We start from the raw sequence: 17,562 nt of genomic DNA on the forward strand, positions 1-17,562 counted from the left end.
CAGATCAAAAGGTTTAACATATGGATATTTGGAAGCTCAAGAACACAGGGAAAAAAAAGAAGGAGGCAGAAAAAAAAAAAAAACAACAACTTTAAAATAAAGGGAAAGCAGCCTCTAGAAAGATTCCTCTTTATACATGGAATAAGTGTTAACTTTCTCATTTTAAAAAAATAGAACAGTTATCTTCACAAATTATAGATGAAAGTACTAACTGCACTTAAATGTTAAAATTCATTTAGAGAAATAATAGCAAATTATCCTTAAGATATTATGAATTTGGATAAGAGTACTACCGTGCTCCTCTGTAGATAGAACAAAACTGAGTATTAACATATTCCCAAAAAACTGCCCTTCCTTTAAAATGTACTAAGATTTGGGGTGCCTGGGTGGCTCAGTGTGTTAAAGCCTCTGCCTTCAGCTAAAGCCATAATCCCAGGGTCCTGGGATTGAGCCCCCCCCCCAACCAATAGGGCTCTCTGCTCAGCAGGGAGCCTGCTTCCCTTCCCCTTTCTCTGCCTGCCTTTCTGCCTACTTGTGATCTCTGTCAAATAAATAAATAAAATCTTTAAAAAAATAAAATAAAATAAAATAAAATGTACTAAGATTCAAGACTCAAGACAAACATCAAATTCATCTAGTGGTATGAGGGTAATATAATAATATTCTCTGTAATATACACAGAATCTATATTTTTATGCAAGTAAGCAAATTATCTAAAGTACTGTCAAACATTAATTTATAAACCGCACTTCCTGTCACCTCTCTTCTTTGCACTGGTCACTGATTGAGGTGATGGAAATGAAATAGACATAAGCATGCCAATCGGATTCTACACAGGGAAAATAGCATACAAAAATTCTTGTGAGATGAGTCCAGGAAACAAAGTAGTTGCCACCACTGAAATACTGTGTTCTTGTTTATGCCCTAATGCAACAGAACAGCCTTTGTATTTTTTTTTAACAGCTCAGTACTTAAAACAATCTATACTTCAAAGGAAAGAAAACAGTGCCCATGCTTCGATTGCTCTTTACCTCATGCCTTAGTTCCTTTAGAACAGACATTCAGAAGAACTAGACAAGTCACTCTATGTAAACAATAATGTCCTCCGTGTTCCCAAAAGCAGACATCAAGCAGAGTATACAATTCAGGAAGTTTCTTACTAGACAACTCGTTAAAAATCAAAGGGTCTTCAAGGCCATTTATGGTAAGGCTAGAAATAATCTTTAATCTCTTGAAAATATAACTATAACAATGGCTATTCCTACGCAACTGATTTAAATGAAGAACAAAAGAACACTCAGAATAATCTGAACAGAAGGGCTTTTAAAGGTGGAGAACAGTCTTTAACAGAATTTGGGGATCACCTGTCATTAACCAAACTGATCAGAAATTGCCTCAAGTTCTCTTTTGTTCCTTACTCTTCATTTTAGTTTTTAAGATTTTATTTATTTAGTTGACAGAGACAGTGAGAGAGGGAACACAAGCGGCAGTGGAGGGCAGGGGGCGGTGAGGGGAGTAGGAGAGGGAAAGGCAGGCTTCCTTCTGAGCAGGGAGCCTGAAGCTGGACTCCATCCCAGGACCCCGGAATCATGACCTGAGCCGAAAGCAGACACTTAACGACAGACAACCATGCCCTCCCTATTCTTTTCTCTTTGTTATCCTTGTGAACACAAAGCTATGCTATAGGTCTTCCTAGTTTTTTTGCCACAATACATTTCCCAAAAGCATCAAGTGGATGTTATTTTCTTGTCTGAGGATTTAATATGAAGTAAACCAACAATAACATCAAAAAAAATGCAACAATTAAAAATTACTGCCATGATTTAAGATGGAAAATGTAAATTTCAATTTCTAAAAGTGAGCACAAAAAAATTTTACTTGATCTTAATATATCAAAGTTACACACAGCACATTAAAATAAAACCAGGGGCATCTGGGTGGCTCAGTCAGTTAAGCATTTACCTTTGGCTCAGGTCATGAGCTCAGAGTCCTGGAACTGAGCCTCATGGGCTCCCTGCTCAGCAGGGAGTCTGTGTCTCCCTCTCTCTGCCCCTCCATCCCCCCTCGTAGAAGTAGAAGCTCTCTCTCTCTCTCTCTCAAGTAAATAAAATCTTTTTATAAAAATTAAAATAAATAAAATAAAACTGAAAAGTTTTACATTAATATTCTAATTATAATATATCTTAACAGTAAGTCTCCTATTTTGATGTGCAAAGAAGTTTTAAGGAATAATTTTGGTTGTTTGGCTTTCTTAAAGAAGGTATCCAAATAAATTAACTGATGTCCTTTTTTTCTGTTAGTAAATTTCCAACAATAAATTAAAATATTCAAAATCACTGTGACTTTCAGTCCATGCTTAAAGTAGTGTGTATCAATAAATGTTGGTTAAAGGAACACTATCATTTGATACAAAAGATACAAATGATAGTGTTCCTCTTTAATTGAAAGAAAACATAAAGTATCCCTCTTTTTCCCATTGCCCCACTTCTACTCCTGAATGAGAAGAATCTCTTAGGACAATAACATTTAAAAATGAAGACAAAAGTCAGCCATATTAGGGACTCAATGCCTTTCCCCTTCACTGGGATAACATATCACAAGAGACATGTACAGCAAAACAAAACCAAGTGGTGTTTTTTTCTTTAAAAATGCCCTTCCCTTGACCTTGGAAGGCCAGAGAAGTGTCCAGAGTAAAAGCCCTGTGACTGGCAAAAATGACCAGAGGTGAGCTGTGAAGGACTGTCAGGAACAGGAGATTCAGGCTAATCTTTGTTTTAAAACAAGAAGGTGAAGGTATCCTCATGGCTCACATGGCCCCTGTGGTTCTCCCTGCTAAGACCCAGGCCATATTTGGGACTGAAACTCTACATTGCAGTTAAGCCAGGGCACTTTCCTAGAATGTCATTTGCTGTTCAGAATCATATTTCTAGTCATTTAACACGACTAGTCATTGGGATTTTTCAAACAAAAGACTGACCTTTGTTTCTTCCATTCTCCCTTGGCTTCTCAGTTTAATCAAACACAGGTGAAGGTCCACATAATAAACTTTCCTGGGAGTTTACTATGTGTCAGGCACTGCCCTCTGCACTGGATATTCATCCTCTCATTCAATCTCCACAACTGCCTTGTGGGGTAGATTCTCCTATCATCCCAATTTTATGAATGAGAAACTGAGGCTTCCAAAGCTTTGGCAACTTACTCCAAGTCAAGCTACTAAGGAACAGAGCTAAAATTTAAACCCAGTTCTGCCTGGCTCCAAAGTACACACTTTTGTCCACTAGATCCTTCTTCCTCTGTTCAACTCAAGGACACCTGGACATAATGAGAGCTAAAATGCCTCCACATACCCGGAGCTACACTTTCTCCACAACTTCATTATACTAGCAGATGCTGAAGAAGACCACTTTAGCTCTAGAAGTACTGAATCCATCATCAAGGGATACCAGACCCTAAAGAGGACGTAGCAGCATTTTCTAGAACCTTCCTTCAAGTGAAAAAGGGCTCTTAACATATGGTTAGGTTAGGTGCAAAAAGAGATGGGCCAACAGGTGTTAGACTGGATCATTACAGGGCACTGAGGAAGTAAGTTGAGCAAACAGAGGCAGCATGCCCACAGCCTTGGTTTGGAAACACTGCCAACAATAGGAGAGGCACAGTACATGCTAAAGAGAAGGAAAGAGTAGAGAAGCAGGGATAAAAGAGGAGAGAGGGTATAACTAAGAAGCAATGTCAGAAAAGATGGAAGAGGTGAAGTGTGGAGAAGCCATGGGTGGGTTTGATTTGGATGGAGGAGAAGCACCTAGTCCTTGGGGACTGGATGGCAGAGAGACAGGAAAGTCTGATAATGGGAGGCAAAATGCAAGCATGTTTTCACCTTCTGGAGTCTACTGAGTAGGAGGCATGATTACCTGTAAGAGAAAAGGGAGCAAGACATGATGCTGAAAGAGAGTGAAGCTGTGGGAGAGATGCCAAGGTGAAGACAAGATTGCCCAGCAGAACAGAAGGCCCAGCTGATACCACACACTTACAATGGAATCAACCGCCATGCACAATTATTCCAGAAGCATTTCCTGGTACAAGTATGGGGGAAGAGCATAGCGTTGGATGGATCCGCCACAAGTGGTATGGACACAGATATGAAAGGGCAAGTGTTAGCAGCATGCCTCTGAGAATTCTAGCTGGACAAAGAAGGAACTAAAGCAAGGAAGGGGCTGATAGCTAAAGAAAGAAAAGGAAGAATAAGGGGCCTAAAAGAAAATCTAGGTTCAAAAAATAAATATAAATTAAATCAAAGACTGAGAGAGCTGAAATGTCAGGAGGCTATGATCAGCCAGAATACAAGCTGAGAGGAGAAGTTCTAGATGCCTCCAGATTAGTAAAGTCTGGCTGTGGGATGGGGCTCCTGGAATCTAAGTAACAACAAAATCAATTTGGGCCAAATCAATACTGGGCCAAATGGGAGAATATAAGACCAGTTTGGCTGAATGGCAAGAGTTATAACAGACACAAAATGGCTAAAATGTGTATGGAGGGGGGCACCTGGGTGGCCCGATCAGTTAAGCCTCTGCCTTCAGCTCAGGTCATGATCCCAGGGTCCTGGGATGGAGCCCCTCACCAGGCTCCCTGCTTGGTCAGGAGTCTGCTTCTCCCTCTCCCTCTGCTACTCTCTTTCTCTCTCTCATGTTCTGCCAAATAAGAAAATAAATAAATAAATAATCTCTAAAAAAAATAGAAATAAAATGCATATGAGGGACTGATGAGGATGTCTGTAGTAAAGAAAGATGGTGGGGAAGAGAAAATAGCAGAGCCAGAGTGTGCAGCTTACTTAGTGCCTGGGAGCATGGTGAGGGATGCCAAGTATTTGAGAGGCAGTGCGGATTCGCTCAGGAAATGGGGTAAGCTGCCGGCCATCCGTCTGGGCTCTGATCCACTAGGCTGAGGAAACCAAGCCAACAAAACAGCAGTAGAAGCAGCCACACAGAGACCTGCCCTCCCACCGCAGATGAGTGGCGAGACCCTTGAGCCAGCCAGCATCCTGAGCCACTGACTCTTCTCTTAGTCCCTTCTCTCAGTCTCCCCGCTTCCACAGCTTTGATTCTCACCTCCACGTGAATGTCTTCCAACCTTCTCTTGTCAACCTCAGGCTCTTGCCTGCACTTAGTTCTGAATATCTAAGTAGCCATCAAGACATCTTTTCCTGGACTACTGGCCATTAATTCATACGCAACAGGCCAGACACTTGACTGAATGAACATTCTTTCCCCCAAAACTCTCACCTCCAGCTTTTCCTATTCTTCCCACTAAGCAGATTGAAATACGGCACCATTTTTTGCTTCCCCCAGCATGACTCTCCTCACATCCTGTTCAAGTTGTACCAATTCTTCCTTTATAATGCCTCTCAGGCCACCCTTTCCATTACCTTACATGACCATTCCCCTGGGGTCAAGCCCTCATAGCAGAAGAGGGATTATGACAGGAGTGTCAAGACTCTCTTACTTGGTTTCCCTATCTCCTGCTACTAACCCAAGACAAGGCTTCCTAAAACCTTACTTGACATATGTCAATCTTTCTTCAAAAGCCTCCCATCTCTCTTGCTCGCTTCCATAACAAAGGCCAAACTCTAGGCAAATACTGAAAGTCCTTCATGGGCTATCTCTTCCCATGTCTTCAATATAGCAGCCAGACACACTGTGGTTATTCCAATTTATACTATTATCACATAGACTATGCAATCCTAAATAGTATTTTAATTAAAATTGATATGTGTTATGATATTCATCTGATCTACCTGTGTCATAAAACACAAAATCCTTTAAAATGAAGATTTTAATTCAGTAAGACTTCAAGAAGTAACCTGGCATTTCTAAAAACGATCTAGCATAATTTCCCTAATGGGCTATGAAAGCATACATTACTTTCATAGTCGCTCATTTTTAATTTATAATTTAGAAGGCAAGGGGCTCATTAGTGTAAGTCTGGTATCAAGATGTTAATAAAATTAATTTATTGTCAGACTTCAATCCTCAAAGAAAGGAAATCTTACTAAACACAACTTTCAGAAATCCATCCTAAATGATTCTCTTTTGGAAGTGATCATGTCTAGGAATGTTTTACACTTTTTTATGCAAAAAAAAAAAAAAAAAAAAAGTGCCTAGTTACAATAGAATGCTTCTATCACAAGTCTACAAATAAAAGTCTGTAAATATCACAAAAGAGGGCAGGAACTCCCTAGAAGGTGCATTTCTAATGAAACCTCCATCCTAGTCCACTGCATAAAAAACTTGTTACCTGCAAAGGCCCTGAATTCTTCCTACACTCTTCCTACTTTCTATCACTCATATGTATTATCTTAAATTCTTACAATAATGTGTTGCTAGAATGAACTAGCATGGGATGAATAATGTGTCAACTAGACTGGGCCATGAGATGCCCAGGTATGTAGCTAAACATTATTTCTGGTTATGTCTGCAGGGGGCTTCCAGAGGACATCACATATTGTCATCTGGACATCAATATATGTTTTTGTTTCATTTTGTTTTGAAGATTTTACCTATTTGTCAGAGACAGAGAGAGCACCGGGAGGGGAAGTGTCAGGCAGAGGGAGAAGCAGACTCCCCGCTGAGCAAGGAGTCTGATGTGGGACTCTGATCCCAGGATGCTGGGATCATGACCTGAGCCAAAGGCAGACGCTTAACCGACAGAGCCATGCAGGCATCCCTGGACATCAATATTTGTATTGAGGGAGTGAGTAAAACAGAATGCTCTCCCCAGTGTATATGGGCATCATCCAATCCACTGAAGGTCTGACTAGAACAAAAAGAAGGAGGTGGGATGAGCTGCCTCTCGGCCTGACTGTATTGGGTGGGTCATCAGTCTTCTTCTGCCCCTGACTGGCACCCACACTATCAGCTCTCCTTGTTCTCAGGCCTTCAGACTTGGACTGAATTACACAAGTTTTCCTGGGTCCTCAGTTTGCAGATGGCAGATGACGGGATTGTGGGATTTCTCTGTTTCTGTAATTGTGTGAATCAATTCCTCGTGATATAGAAACACATTTTATTTTTGACTAGTACACATTTCATGGATGAGGAACTGGCCAGTAAAGTTAGTTAGAACTAGCAGTGCAGTCAGAGTCGGAACCAAGGTATTCCGACCCCAAGTCCAGTGCTGTCTTATTCCATGCTTTCCCAATAAAAGACTCCAAAGAGTAATAATGGATCAACAGAAAAAAAGACACTAAGCCACTCAAAAATTAGATTCATGCCCTGCACAGCTGAGAGGGGTCAGTGTTTGGTGCCGAGTCTCAGTGTGGTGGGGAGCACCCCTAAGGTGGGCAGCACCCCTGAGGTGGACCCATGAGGAATCACGACCCACTGCTCAGAGGCCTTGGCCACTGCTTATACCACAGGGCCTAGTGTCTCTAAGATCCTCACAGCGCTTTCTGGGGGGTGGGATAGGAAGGTATGCTACTGAAAGGTCATCTGAACCTTCCTTAAGACAGGTGGGATTCCTAACCTATAAGATGTTACAAGTGTCCAAATTAAGTAAAACAGATTTCTGCTTTCATTGCCAGAAACACAGAAATCTAGCTAAAACCTGATACACTATTTAAATGTATTTCTGCTCCTCTTCCATCTTTCAGTGCAAGACAATCTTAATTTGAAATGTCATTTTTAATGACTGATTGCTGCATCAGGCAGACTAGTTTCCCTCAACATTTTTAGAAGTCTTGCTTACTAACATTAATAATATATAAGACGTATTGAGGACTTTCTATGAGTCAAGCACCGCTCTAAGCAAACATGTATTAATTATTCATAAGCCACACAAAAACTCTACCAAGCTGACACTATTGTTACCCATATTTTCTAGGGGAGGAGTCTGAGGTACAGTGCCCAAGATCATACTGCTAGTAAGTAGCAGAACTCAGATTCAAACACACTGTAGCCCCAGAGTCTGCCTATGTTTTTCATCACTGCATGCAACTTAATTTTAATCTTCAAAGCTATGAACAATCTACCAGGTAGTGTCAGTTATCTTTCATTATAAGACCAAGAACTAGACAATTTCCTGGAAAGTTATCTATTGACTGTAACTAAAGATACATCCCACAGATTCTAGGCAATACCCTTCTTGTAACACATCCATATGTATTATCTGATCACCTTTCCCGAGTAGGAAAAGGGAAAAGGAAGTAAAGCCAGCTCATGGGTCTTGAGTAGCAGTTGTGTGGGGAAAGAAAGAAGAGAAATATCAAAATGAAGTCTAAGAATTCTACAGTTGATCTCAAGTGCTTAAAACAGGTCATTAAAGCAAAGCAGGGGCATATACAGCACATGCTGGGAACTAAGGGCTAAGGCCAGCAGGAGTTGGATAATCAGGGAAGATGACAGTTGGCAGGTAATCTAGACATATCCTGGAGACAGGTGCAAATGACTGCAGTGGAAATCTCACATGCTTTCAATGCGTGTGTACATACAAGACATGTCCTCTTAAAAGAGCCAGGAAAGAAAGAAAGAAAATCAATAAAAGAGCTAGAAGTGGACAATCATTGACCATCAAAGCCAGTATACACTATGTAAGTATGGAAGCATGCAAGTAAGGTCAACAATAAGGGTATGCTAGTAGGAAGGTGAGGGATAAGCAATGCAATTCAGACCACAGAATTCCAAAGGATCGATGATAAACTATACAGAGGAAATACACTTTCAAATAAAATTAATACACACTAAGATGAAATGTGAAAAATTAAAAAGTAAAAACTCTGACTAGCTGAAGCTCTTACTTCGCTTTTGTTTTCACCCTGCAGCTCTTCAGTACAATCCAACATTATTGGTCTTTTAACGCATACGACGGAGGACATGAGGAATTACAGAGGACTCAAAATACCATTAAACTGCAGCCCCACAAGCTACTTACAATCCACTGTTTTACCAATACAAGTAAACAACTGTAGCACCGCAAAGAACTTAAGAAAAGAAGGGGACGGGGAGCCTGTGTGGCTCAGGTGGCGATTGCAGGATCTTGAGATCGAGCCCCACATTGGGCTCCTCCCTCAGTGGGAAGTCCCCTTGCATGCCCACGTGCTCTCTGTCTCTCTAAAATAAATAAATCTTTGAAAAAGAGAAAGAAGAGCGGGACACATGAGAAAACATTTAGTGGGAGGGGGGCACATTTAAGATATGGCTACCATCTCCAGTTTGAAAAAAGGGCAATACAAGACAAGAAGTGATGATGGACAGAACTAGGGTAAGGGCCATGGGTATAAATGAAGGGATGGGTGTAAGAAATACTGACGTCCATAAAATGGGTCAGCTCCTGTGGTCAGCTGTGCAGAGGAATCAGAGATGACACCAAAATTTAGGAAACATCTTCCTTAATCAAGTCTGTTACTTTCAAAGGCACTAGGAAAGGCTCTGAAGAGAAAGGGCCTCCCACCAAGATAGGAACCACTTTCCCTCAGCTTCTCTTGCAGATTTGTTCTTTCATTGCCGCTCAACCTTCAGGGAGTGGCTGCTTGCCCTGGACAGTTTGACTAAAGCCAATGAATGGCCCTTCGCTTAAATCTTACCACCCCCAGAGGGGTTTGGGGTTCTCCATTTTTACCTCCATAGTAGAGTTGAGACAAAGCCAACACACTGAGCAAGACTTTATTAACAGCTAGGAGATATTTTTTAAAAAGAAGTAACCCTGAAAGATATAATGATAAAGATATAATCAGAAACAAGATACACTTTAGTCCTTTCTGGTCCATGGAGCCCAACAGGAATTGGGTCTTTCCATCCCTCAGGGTCTTCCCAGGGGTAGATAGGATCTTTAACGGCCACTGCTGAGGCTCCCTCTTAGACTTAGGGTTCCTCAACGTCAGACCACGAGAGCGAATGAAAAAGCACAGCCAAGTGCCCTCTCAAGACCTGCTTTTTACCCAATTGAGTGGTTTGAGTAATGACCTGCTCTTTACCCTGGTCCTTTACTTTCCAAAAATGTCAAACACAACCACTCCAACAAACAGCAGATCCACACACACAGACACACCCCAAATGCATAAACACATCTATGGAAAGGACACATTAGCGAAAATGGGAACGTTTCAGAAAGGAGCCAAAGAACAAAAGTTAAGAAAGAAAGACATTAGTGCTAGAAAGGAAGTGACTTTGGTTTGGGAAATGTTAGATTTAAGGTGCCCAAAATATACCCAGGTAGAGACACGTACAAGGTAGAGAAATGTGAATGTGAGTTTATAAGAGAGGCTGACCCCATGGGTAGGGGGAGAAAGCTGTTCTGGGAATATAGAGAGGAAAGCATAGAAAAGAGCAAAGTGAGAGGAAGACTGATGCCCATATCTGCACTTCCACCACTGGGGGTTGGGGGGGGCGGTGGTGGAGGTCCAAGAAGAAAAGGACAACCCGGCAAGAGAGAGGCAGAAAGAGAAGACAAATGTGGCAGCCCTCAAGAAAGAGGGAGTGAGCGGGCCACAGTCCAAAATGCTTCATGATTAAGAAAAGCTGATTGGATTTAAATTTAAAAACACAGCTGCCTTTTGAGAGACAGTGTTTAGTATAATGATGAGGGAACATCAGAACAGGGTGCTGCGGAAGGATCAGCTAGTGGAGGCGGAGCAAGTGTCCTTCCTTCTTGAGGACCCTGGCAGTGGAGGGAAGGGGAGAGCCCCCCCACCCCCACCCCCACCCCCACCCACCACCAGCACCACCAGCACCATAGGCTCTGGTAGCCCAGGGACCTGGCCTTGTCTGCTCACTGCCATATCCTCAGCACTAACACTAGTTCCCATCATGTAAGGGGTACTTCACAGATATTTGCTCATGGAATGCTGTGTTTATTCAATCGAGTTTGCTGTTTGATTAAATAAATGAATTAGTGAATGAATCCAGTAATGATATTTGAGGAAGTCTGAGACAGTACTTGTGACAGCATTGCTGTGATTCAGGTATAAATGCTGGCGATAAGTCTGTAAGCACAGTTCACGTCACTGTACTTGTGGAAGTTCGTCTTTTTGACAGTAATCTGAGGAGAAAGAGCATCTTTTAGGCCAGACCCTGAATTTGGGGAGGCAACACTTGTGTGTCTGCTGAGTAGAACTCCCTCTCTGCCTGGGCCATATAGAGACACTGAGAGGAGCTCCTGTGGGGTGAGTTGTGAAGAAGGGGTTCTCCACACGGCGGACAGTGGGGAGCAAGGAATTAAGAATCCAGGTGAGTGCCTGTGAAGTTGTGAAAACCCCTTAGGACTAGAAGTCACCAATCTCAGGTTGCTACTGGTTCTCCTACTTGGTATTAAATCCCGTCATTCTCCCTCACCTTTAAAGTCTTTGTAAAGTTCTGATTTGGGTATGAGAATATAAAGGGGTTCGGGAAACACGGGAGGACAGGAGGATGGCCAGCACTATGGTGGGAGCAGAAACAGTATCAAGAGTGGAAGAACCTCAAGGATCAATAATGTGGGGTAACAGCCAAGACACCTTGAAGGTTCAAGCCTTTATTTCATTAGATGACATGGTATTCCCTTTTAGGAAGTACTGGAAAGAACTTTTTTTTCCCCCTGTTGCTTCTCATTTTGCTTTTGTTTGATTCAGACAAAGGAGAACTGAACAGATACGCAGTCCAAACAGAGAAAAGTGGTGGAGAGCAACAGAAAGAAGGTAGGGTTGTAAATATCGATGCAATGTAATTAAAGAAAGCCTTGGAAGAAAGGAAAGGCCATGAGACCCAAGGGCTAGCTGGGAAGGTTCGGTTTTACAAAGTGGTAAAAAGAAGGAGTGAGAGTAAAGAGACACAAAACAGATAGGAGACACCTGGTGAGGTTTACCTGGAAAGTAGGGGACAGAGCCAGCTAGTGGACTTAGAGAACACGGGCAGTTCACATAGCTGCTGAGGAAAGGCCACCAGGGAAGCCAGTATATAAGTGGGTTTCTGCAGTCTTGAGGGCCTACATCACTGGAATTTCCAGAAATTCTAATTAGCATGACTTAATACTATTTACAGCTATACTTGGCAACCAGAAAAGGTTTTTTGCCTTTGGAGATGCAGTCCTCCCCTTGAGCCAAGTTTGGTTCGCCTAAAGGATCTGCTGCATACCGAATCATAATAATGGGGGAAAACACACCTCACGGCAGGATCATCTCATTTTAGAAACAATTCTAAAGACAGGTTCTAATCAAGAGAATTACAATTAATCCACCCTGCTTATTTTCCTTCAAATGGAGCCAACCTGCACTATTTCATACCGAGACCGTCAAGGTCTTCAGATGGAAGAAATCTTAAAAATCATCAAGTCCAACTTCTCACTTATTATGACTTCATTTTTAGAAATCCATGGCAGAAATTATCAGTGCACACTGGCATCTATGCAGTGCTTTACATCTTTCAGCCTCCTTTGGGGTACACCTGAGGCCACACACCTGAGCTCTGGCCAATGGGACATTGGTGGATGTGATCCAAGTCATGCCCAGGCCTGGCCCTACACTGGATGGAGGAATACCAGCTAATTTGTATCATATCAAACTCTGCTTGAGAGAGAGATGAACTTCCATTGGCTACTCACTGACATTTGTGGATTTGTCTGTTTCAACAGCAGGCATTCATTGATTCTCAAGCCTTCTTTGAATAACCTAGCAACTCCAAGAGCTGCCAATCATTCTAGAGAAGGAGATGGAGATTATTACTGCTTGCAGAGCCAAAAGATTCAGAAGACAGAAGCAGTCACAAAACTCCTTTGTATAATATAATAACATCTTGATTATCTAAAGGCTATTATTTGAGACATAACCTATAGAAGTTAAGGCCCTATCCCTGAGAAACAGGGAATAAGCTGTAGAGGTCTTTTTGTTTGTTGTTTGTTTGTTTATTTTAAAGATTTTATTTGTTTATTTGTCAGAGAGACAGAGACCACAAGTAGGCAGAGCGGCAGACAGAGAGAAGTGGACTCCCCACTGAGCAAGGAGCCTGATGGGGCACTTGATGCCAGGACCCTGAGATCATGCCCTGAGCCAAAAGTAGATGCTTAATGACTGAACCACCTAGGTGCCCCAAGCAGGAGAGGTCTTCAATAACCCAGCTTGAGAGCTAAAGAAAGTATTGGAGATTCACTCACTAGTCTCTCAGGCTCTTTGTATTTATTCAAGTTATCTTGGAAAAATAAGTCAATCTTAGAAATCTGTTTATCTCACATGGGATAAGAAACTGGAAATTGGTCTGTTTCTGCTCTGTTCCTTTGTTTTGTTTTTCAGATTCCACATATAAGTGAAATCATATGGTATCTGTCTTTCTCTGTCTCACTTTGTTCACTTAGCCTAATACCTTCTAGGTTCACCCATGTTGTCACAAAAGTCAACATCTCATTCTTTTTATGGCTGAGTAATATTCCTGTGTGTATGTGTGTGTACCACAACCTGTTCATCCATTCATGTACTGATGGACCCTTAGGTTGCATCCATATCTTGTCCATTCTAAATATGTTACAATAAACATAAAGATACATATATCTTTTCTATTTAGTGTTTTTTTTCTTTACCCAGTACTGAAATTACTGGATCATATGGTATTTCTATTTTTAGTTCTTTGAAGAACCTCTATACAGTTTTCCACATTGGCTGTACCAATTTAAATTCCCACCCAGAAGGGAGATGGGTGAGGAGATGGGCAAAAAGGGTGAAGGGGAGTGGGAGTACAGGGTTCCAGTTACTGAAATGTACAAGACCCCAGGATAAAAGTTATCACAGGGAAATAGAGTCATAGTTTTGCAATAGTGTTTTATGGTGACGGATAGTAGCTACACTTGTGAGCACAGCCTAATGTATGGAGTTGTCAAATCACCTTGTACTTCTGAAACTAATGTAACATTGTGTGTCAACTACACTTCAAAAACAAAAACAAAAACAAAAGGGAAGAAAGCAAGCAAGGAAAGAAATAGGAAATTGGAACCAATGAGAACTGGTGCTAGAAGGGACCAAATCACAACATTCTGAGATCGAAGGAGAGATCAGAATTCTAAAGGCAGAATTTCCAAAAAGCAAGGTAAAGATTTCCATTGTATAATTGAACCCCACTACTTCTCAGAGTCCTGAAGTTTCACTGGAGGAACTCAACTCACAACTGATTTAGAAAAAAAGAAAAAGAAAAAGAAAAAGAAAGAAAGAACGAAAGAAGAAGGAAGGAAGGAAGGAAGGAAGGAAAGAAAGAAAGAAAGACAGACAGACTGACTTACTGGCTTCAACTAGCCTTTGTAAGCCTCTAAGAAAGGTACAAAATTTATTTAAAAAAAAAAAAATCTCTGCAAATGGTTACTCAAACAGTTTCGGTGTTTAAGGTGTATTATTATTATTTGGGAAAAAATAATTTCTGAGAACCACCTTATTTCTCTAAGATGACAAACAATGATGCCCCAAAATATGAGACACCATCATTTGCATACTGTTTGAGAGTGGTCCCTCCCAAATCAATGTGGGTGCCCATATTCAGTATGAAGGAAACCCAGATTCCTTAAGCAAACTCAGGATCCAAATACCACGTGAAATAGAAAGGACCTCAGAGATCACTCAGTGTAAGCCCCTGACTGAAAAAGTTAGGTGCCCACGGGGCGCCCATTCGCCTCACTGTAGAGGAGGACCGGAAGCTCAGGCCCCTGTGCTTTTGGAGCCAGGGTACAACCACCTACATAACAATGTTCCCTCCCTGGATTCCCTTTATCCTGCCTTCTCTTCCTAGGCCTTTCTAGAATCCAGAGGTTGATCCAGCAGCATGACGCACTCACCTGCAAAAAGCAGTGCCCAACCGGCGCGTGCTCCGCCAGGGTGGCGTTGTACACCTGCCTCCGGAAGACGGGCTCATTGTCATTCACGTCCTCCACGGTGATGCTCACCAGGCAGGTGGCTGAGAGTGGGGGTTCTCCTAGGTCTTGGGCTACCACTCTCAACTCTACTGCCTCCTGGACCTCTCGATCCAGACTCCCGGCGGTGCTGATCACGCCGCTCTCAGGATCAATAGCGAAGGACCGCCCGCACCCCGCGGTGAGCCACACACCTTCCGCGTTGCAGTGAACAGGAAGGTGGACCAGTGCGTAGCGCAGCCGCGCGTGGTCTGTGCCAGGCTCATCCGCATCCGAGGCGCTGACCCACACGACCGCGGTACCCGGGGCCGCGGCCTCTGACACGGAGGCCAGGTAATGCGCCCTGCTGAAGAGAGGGGGCTGGTCATTGAGGTCGGCAACCCGGAGCAGCAGCGTTTCCTCTGTGCTCAGCGGCGGGGAGCCCGAGTCTGTGGCCACCAGTTGCAGATCATACAGGTCGCGGCTCTCCCTGTCCAGGGGCCCCTCGACACAAAGGAAAAATACCCCGGGGGAGCCGCCAGAGCGCAGCGCAAAGGCTCCGTCCCCGCCCTCCAGGGACAAGGAGATGCTCTCGCGTCCCAGACCAGCACCAGGCTCCCCGACGGCCTCCTCTTCCTGCTGGGGATCACCGTCCGCGTCTGACACGGAGACGCGAGCCACGTAGTCTCCGAGTGAGGCGCCCTCGGAAACGCGCGCGACCCCTCCCTCCGTGAGGAAGAGCAGGTGAATGGCAGGCGGGTTGTCATTCACGTCGAGCACCGCGATGGACACCCGTACAGTGGCAACCTCGGGCTCGGCCCCTCCATCGCGGGCCTCGACCACCAGCTGGTGCCAGGCCTGTGCCTCGCGGTCCAGCGGCCTCTGCACCCGCACCACGCCGCTCAGCTCCTCCACCGTGAAGTAGGCCGCATCGCCCAGGAGCCCGAGCGCCTGCCGGGCGCGGATGCCATAGCGCACGCGGCCGTTGGGTCCCAGGTCGCGGTCGGTGGCGCGCACGCGACAGACCTCGGAGCCCGGCCGGGCGTCCTCCCGCACCGCAGCTTGGTACTCGCCCTGCTCGAAGACCGGCGGGTTGTCGTTCTCGTCTAGCACCCGCAGCTCCACACGCAGGTGGCCGGTGCGCCGCGGGCGGCCGCCGTCCCAGGCTTCGATATGCAACTCGTGTGCCGCCGCCGCCTCTCGGTCCAGGCGCCGCAGCAGCACCAGGTCCAGGGGCTCCAGGGGCGAAGAGGACGGTGATGACCCCGGGGTTCCGTAGCGCAACTGGAAAAACGGTCCTGCGGGGTCCTCAGGAAGGTCGGACGGTTGCACCAGGGTGTAGCCCTGCGTGCCGAACAGGCCGGCGTCCGGGTCGTGGGCACCTGGCAGGCGGAAGGCGGTGCCTGGAGGGCTGAGCTCGGAGACGTCGAGTTGCAGGGAGTCGCGGGGAAAGCTGGGCGAGTGATCGTTCACGTCGTTGACGCGGATCTCCACCTGCACCACGGCGCCCAGCAGCGTGGCGGCCACAAAGCTGTAGTGGTCCCGCCGCTCGCGGTCCAGGCACCGAGCCGTGCGGATGATGCCGGTGTCCGGATGCACGTGGAAGTCGTCCAGCAGCGGTGAGTCATCCGAATCCTCGGAGAGAAAGAAGCCGCCCCCCTCCTGCTGCTGTGCAGCCCGCAGCCCCGCGCGGATGTCGCCTACTAGAGTGTCCGGGGGAAGTCCTTCGTCCACGGAAAGGCTGAGGTTGAACACCTGGGCATATGAACCCGAGGCCGCCCACAGCCACGCGTGCATGAAGAGCCCGAGCAGGAAGCGCTGAGCCCCGGTGGCGCCGCCGCCGCCGCCGCCGCCCGGCAGCCCGCGGGGTGACCCTCTCCTCCCGCCGAACAGAAGGCGCTTCCCGGCGGGAGGCCCCCGCCGATGGTGCCCTTCGCCCATTCTCCACACAGAAGGACTCTTTGCTCCGCCAGAAAATCGGGAAGGCTCCCGGGCAACTGCCAGCTTGTGAAGGGGTCTGGAGCCTCTTCAGTGTCGGGGCCAAAGAAGAAAAGACTTTGTTTGGCAAATCAACAGACCCAGGAGTTCCCGAGGTTCAATCTGCAACTGGTGAAAACGTCCTCCGCCACCGCTCACGCAGACAGGAAAGCTCCAGCAGCCTCTGCCGCTGCAGCCACCTCTTCAGACCCTGGATTTCTTTAAACGAGTCTCATCTCTTTTTCTCTCTCCTTTTATTCCTTTTACATCTGTTCCTTGTTTTGCTCGGCTTGTTGTTTCCCCCTGGTAAAGTCAGGTGCATTATTTCTTTTGCCAAAAAGGATGAAATTATTTAAAGCGCTCACACACAAGGAGAGGACGGGGGTCGGCCAGGGGAAGGGGGTGGAGTAAGGGCGGGGAGGCCGAGTGCGGACGCCGGGCCGGAGCGAAGGAGGAGGGGAGGGAGGGAGAGGCGGCTCTGGCTGCGGCCGTGTCCGCGGCTCCGGGGGCGGCCTCTCCCAGCCGCGTCTCCCCGCGGGAGGATCGCCAGGGCTCCAGCTCCCACCCAGCCCACGCCCCCCCCTTCCCTACTCCTCCCCGCCAGTGACGCGGCGCACACGAGGGCAAACTCTAACCTGCGAGTCGCCGCTCTGCAGCAGGGCGCCTTCTCGCCTGGGCCGGGGACCCGAGAGAGGGAGCGCAGCAGGAAAGACGAGCAGATTTGGAGCGCGAGGCAGGCGGGGGTCGCGCAGGCGGGCTGTC

At 45.6% G+C, this 17,562-nt stretch overlaps 1 protein-coding gene across 1 annotated transcript in view; it reads right to left on the reverse strand.

The window, feature by feature from the left end:
* Positions 1-17,168, reverse strand: part of DCHS2 (dachsous cadherin-related 2) — a 252,180-nt gene extending 235,012 nt beyond the window's left edge. The window contains exon 1 of the mRNA XM_032862590.1: positions 14,770-17,168. Within this exon, the coding sequence (XP_032718481.1) occupies positions 14,770-16,764 (1,995 nt within the window). The 5' untranslated portion in view covers positions 16,765-17,168. The remainder of the gene's footprint in view (positions 1-14,769) is intronic.
* Positions 17,169-17,562: the final 394 nt, after the last annotated feature.

Source organism: Lontra canadensis, unplaced genomic scaffold (assembly GCF_010015895.1).
Source record: "Lontra canadensis isolate GAN:19392208 unplaced genomic scaffold, GSC_riverotter_1.0 scaffold1, whole genome shotgun sequence".
Lineage (NCBI taxonomy): Eukaryota > Metazoa > Chordata > Mammalia > Carnivora > Mustelidae > Lontra > Lontra canadensis.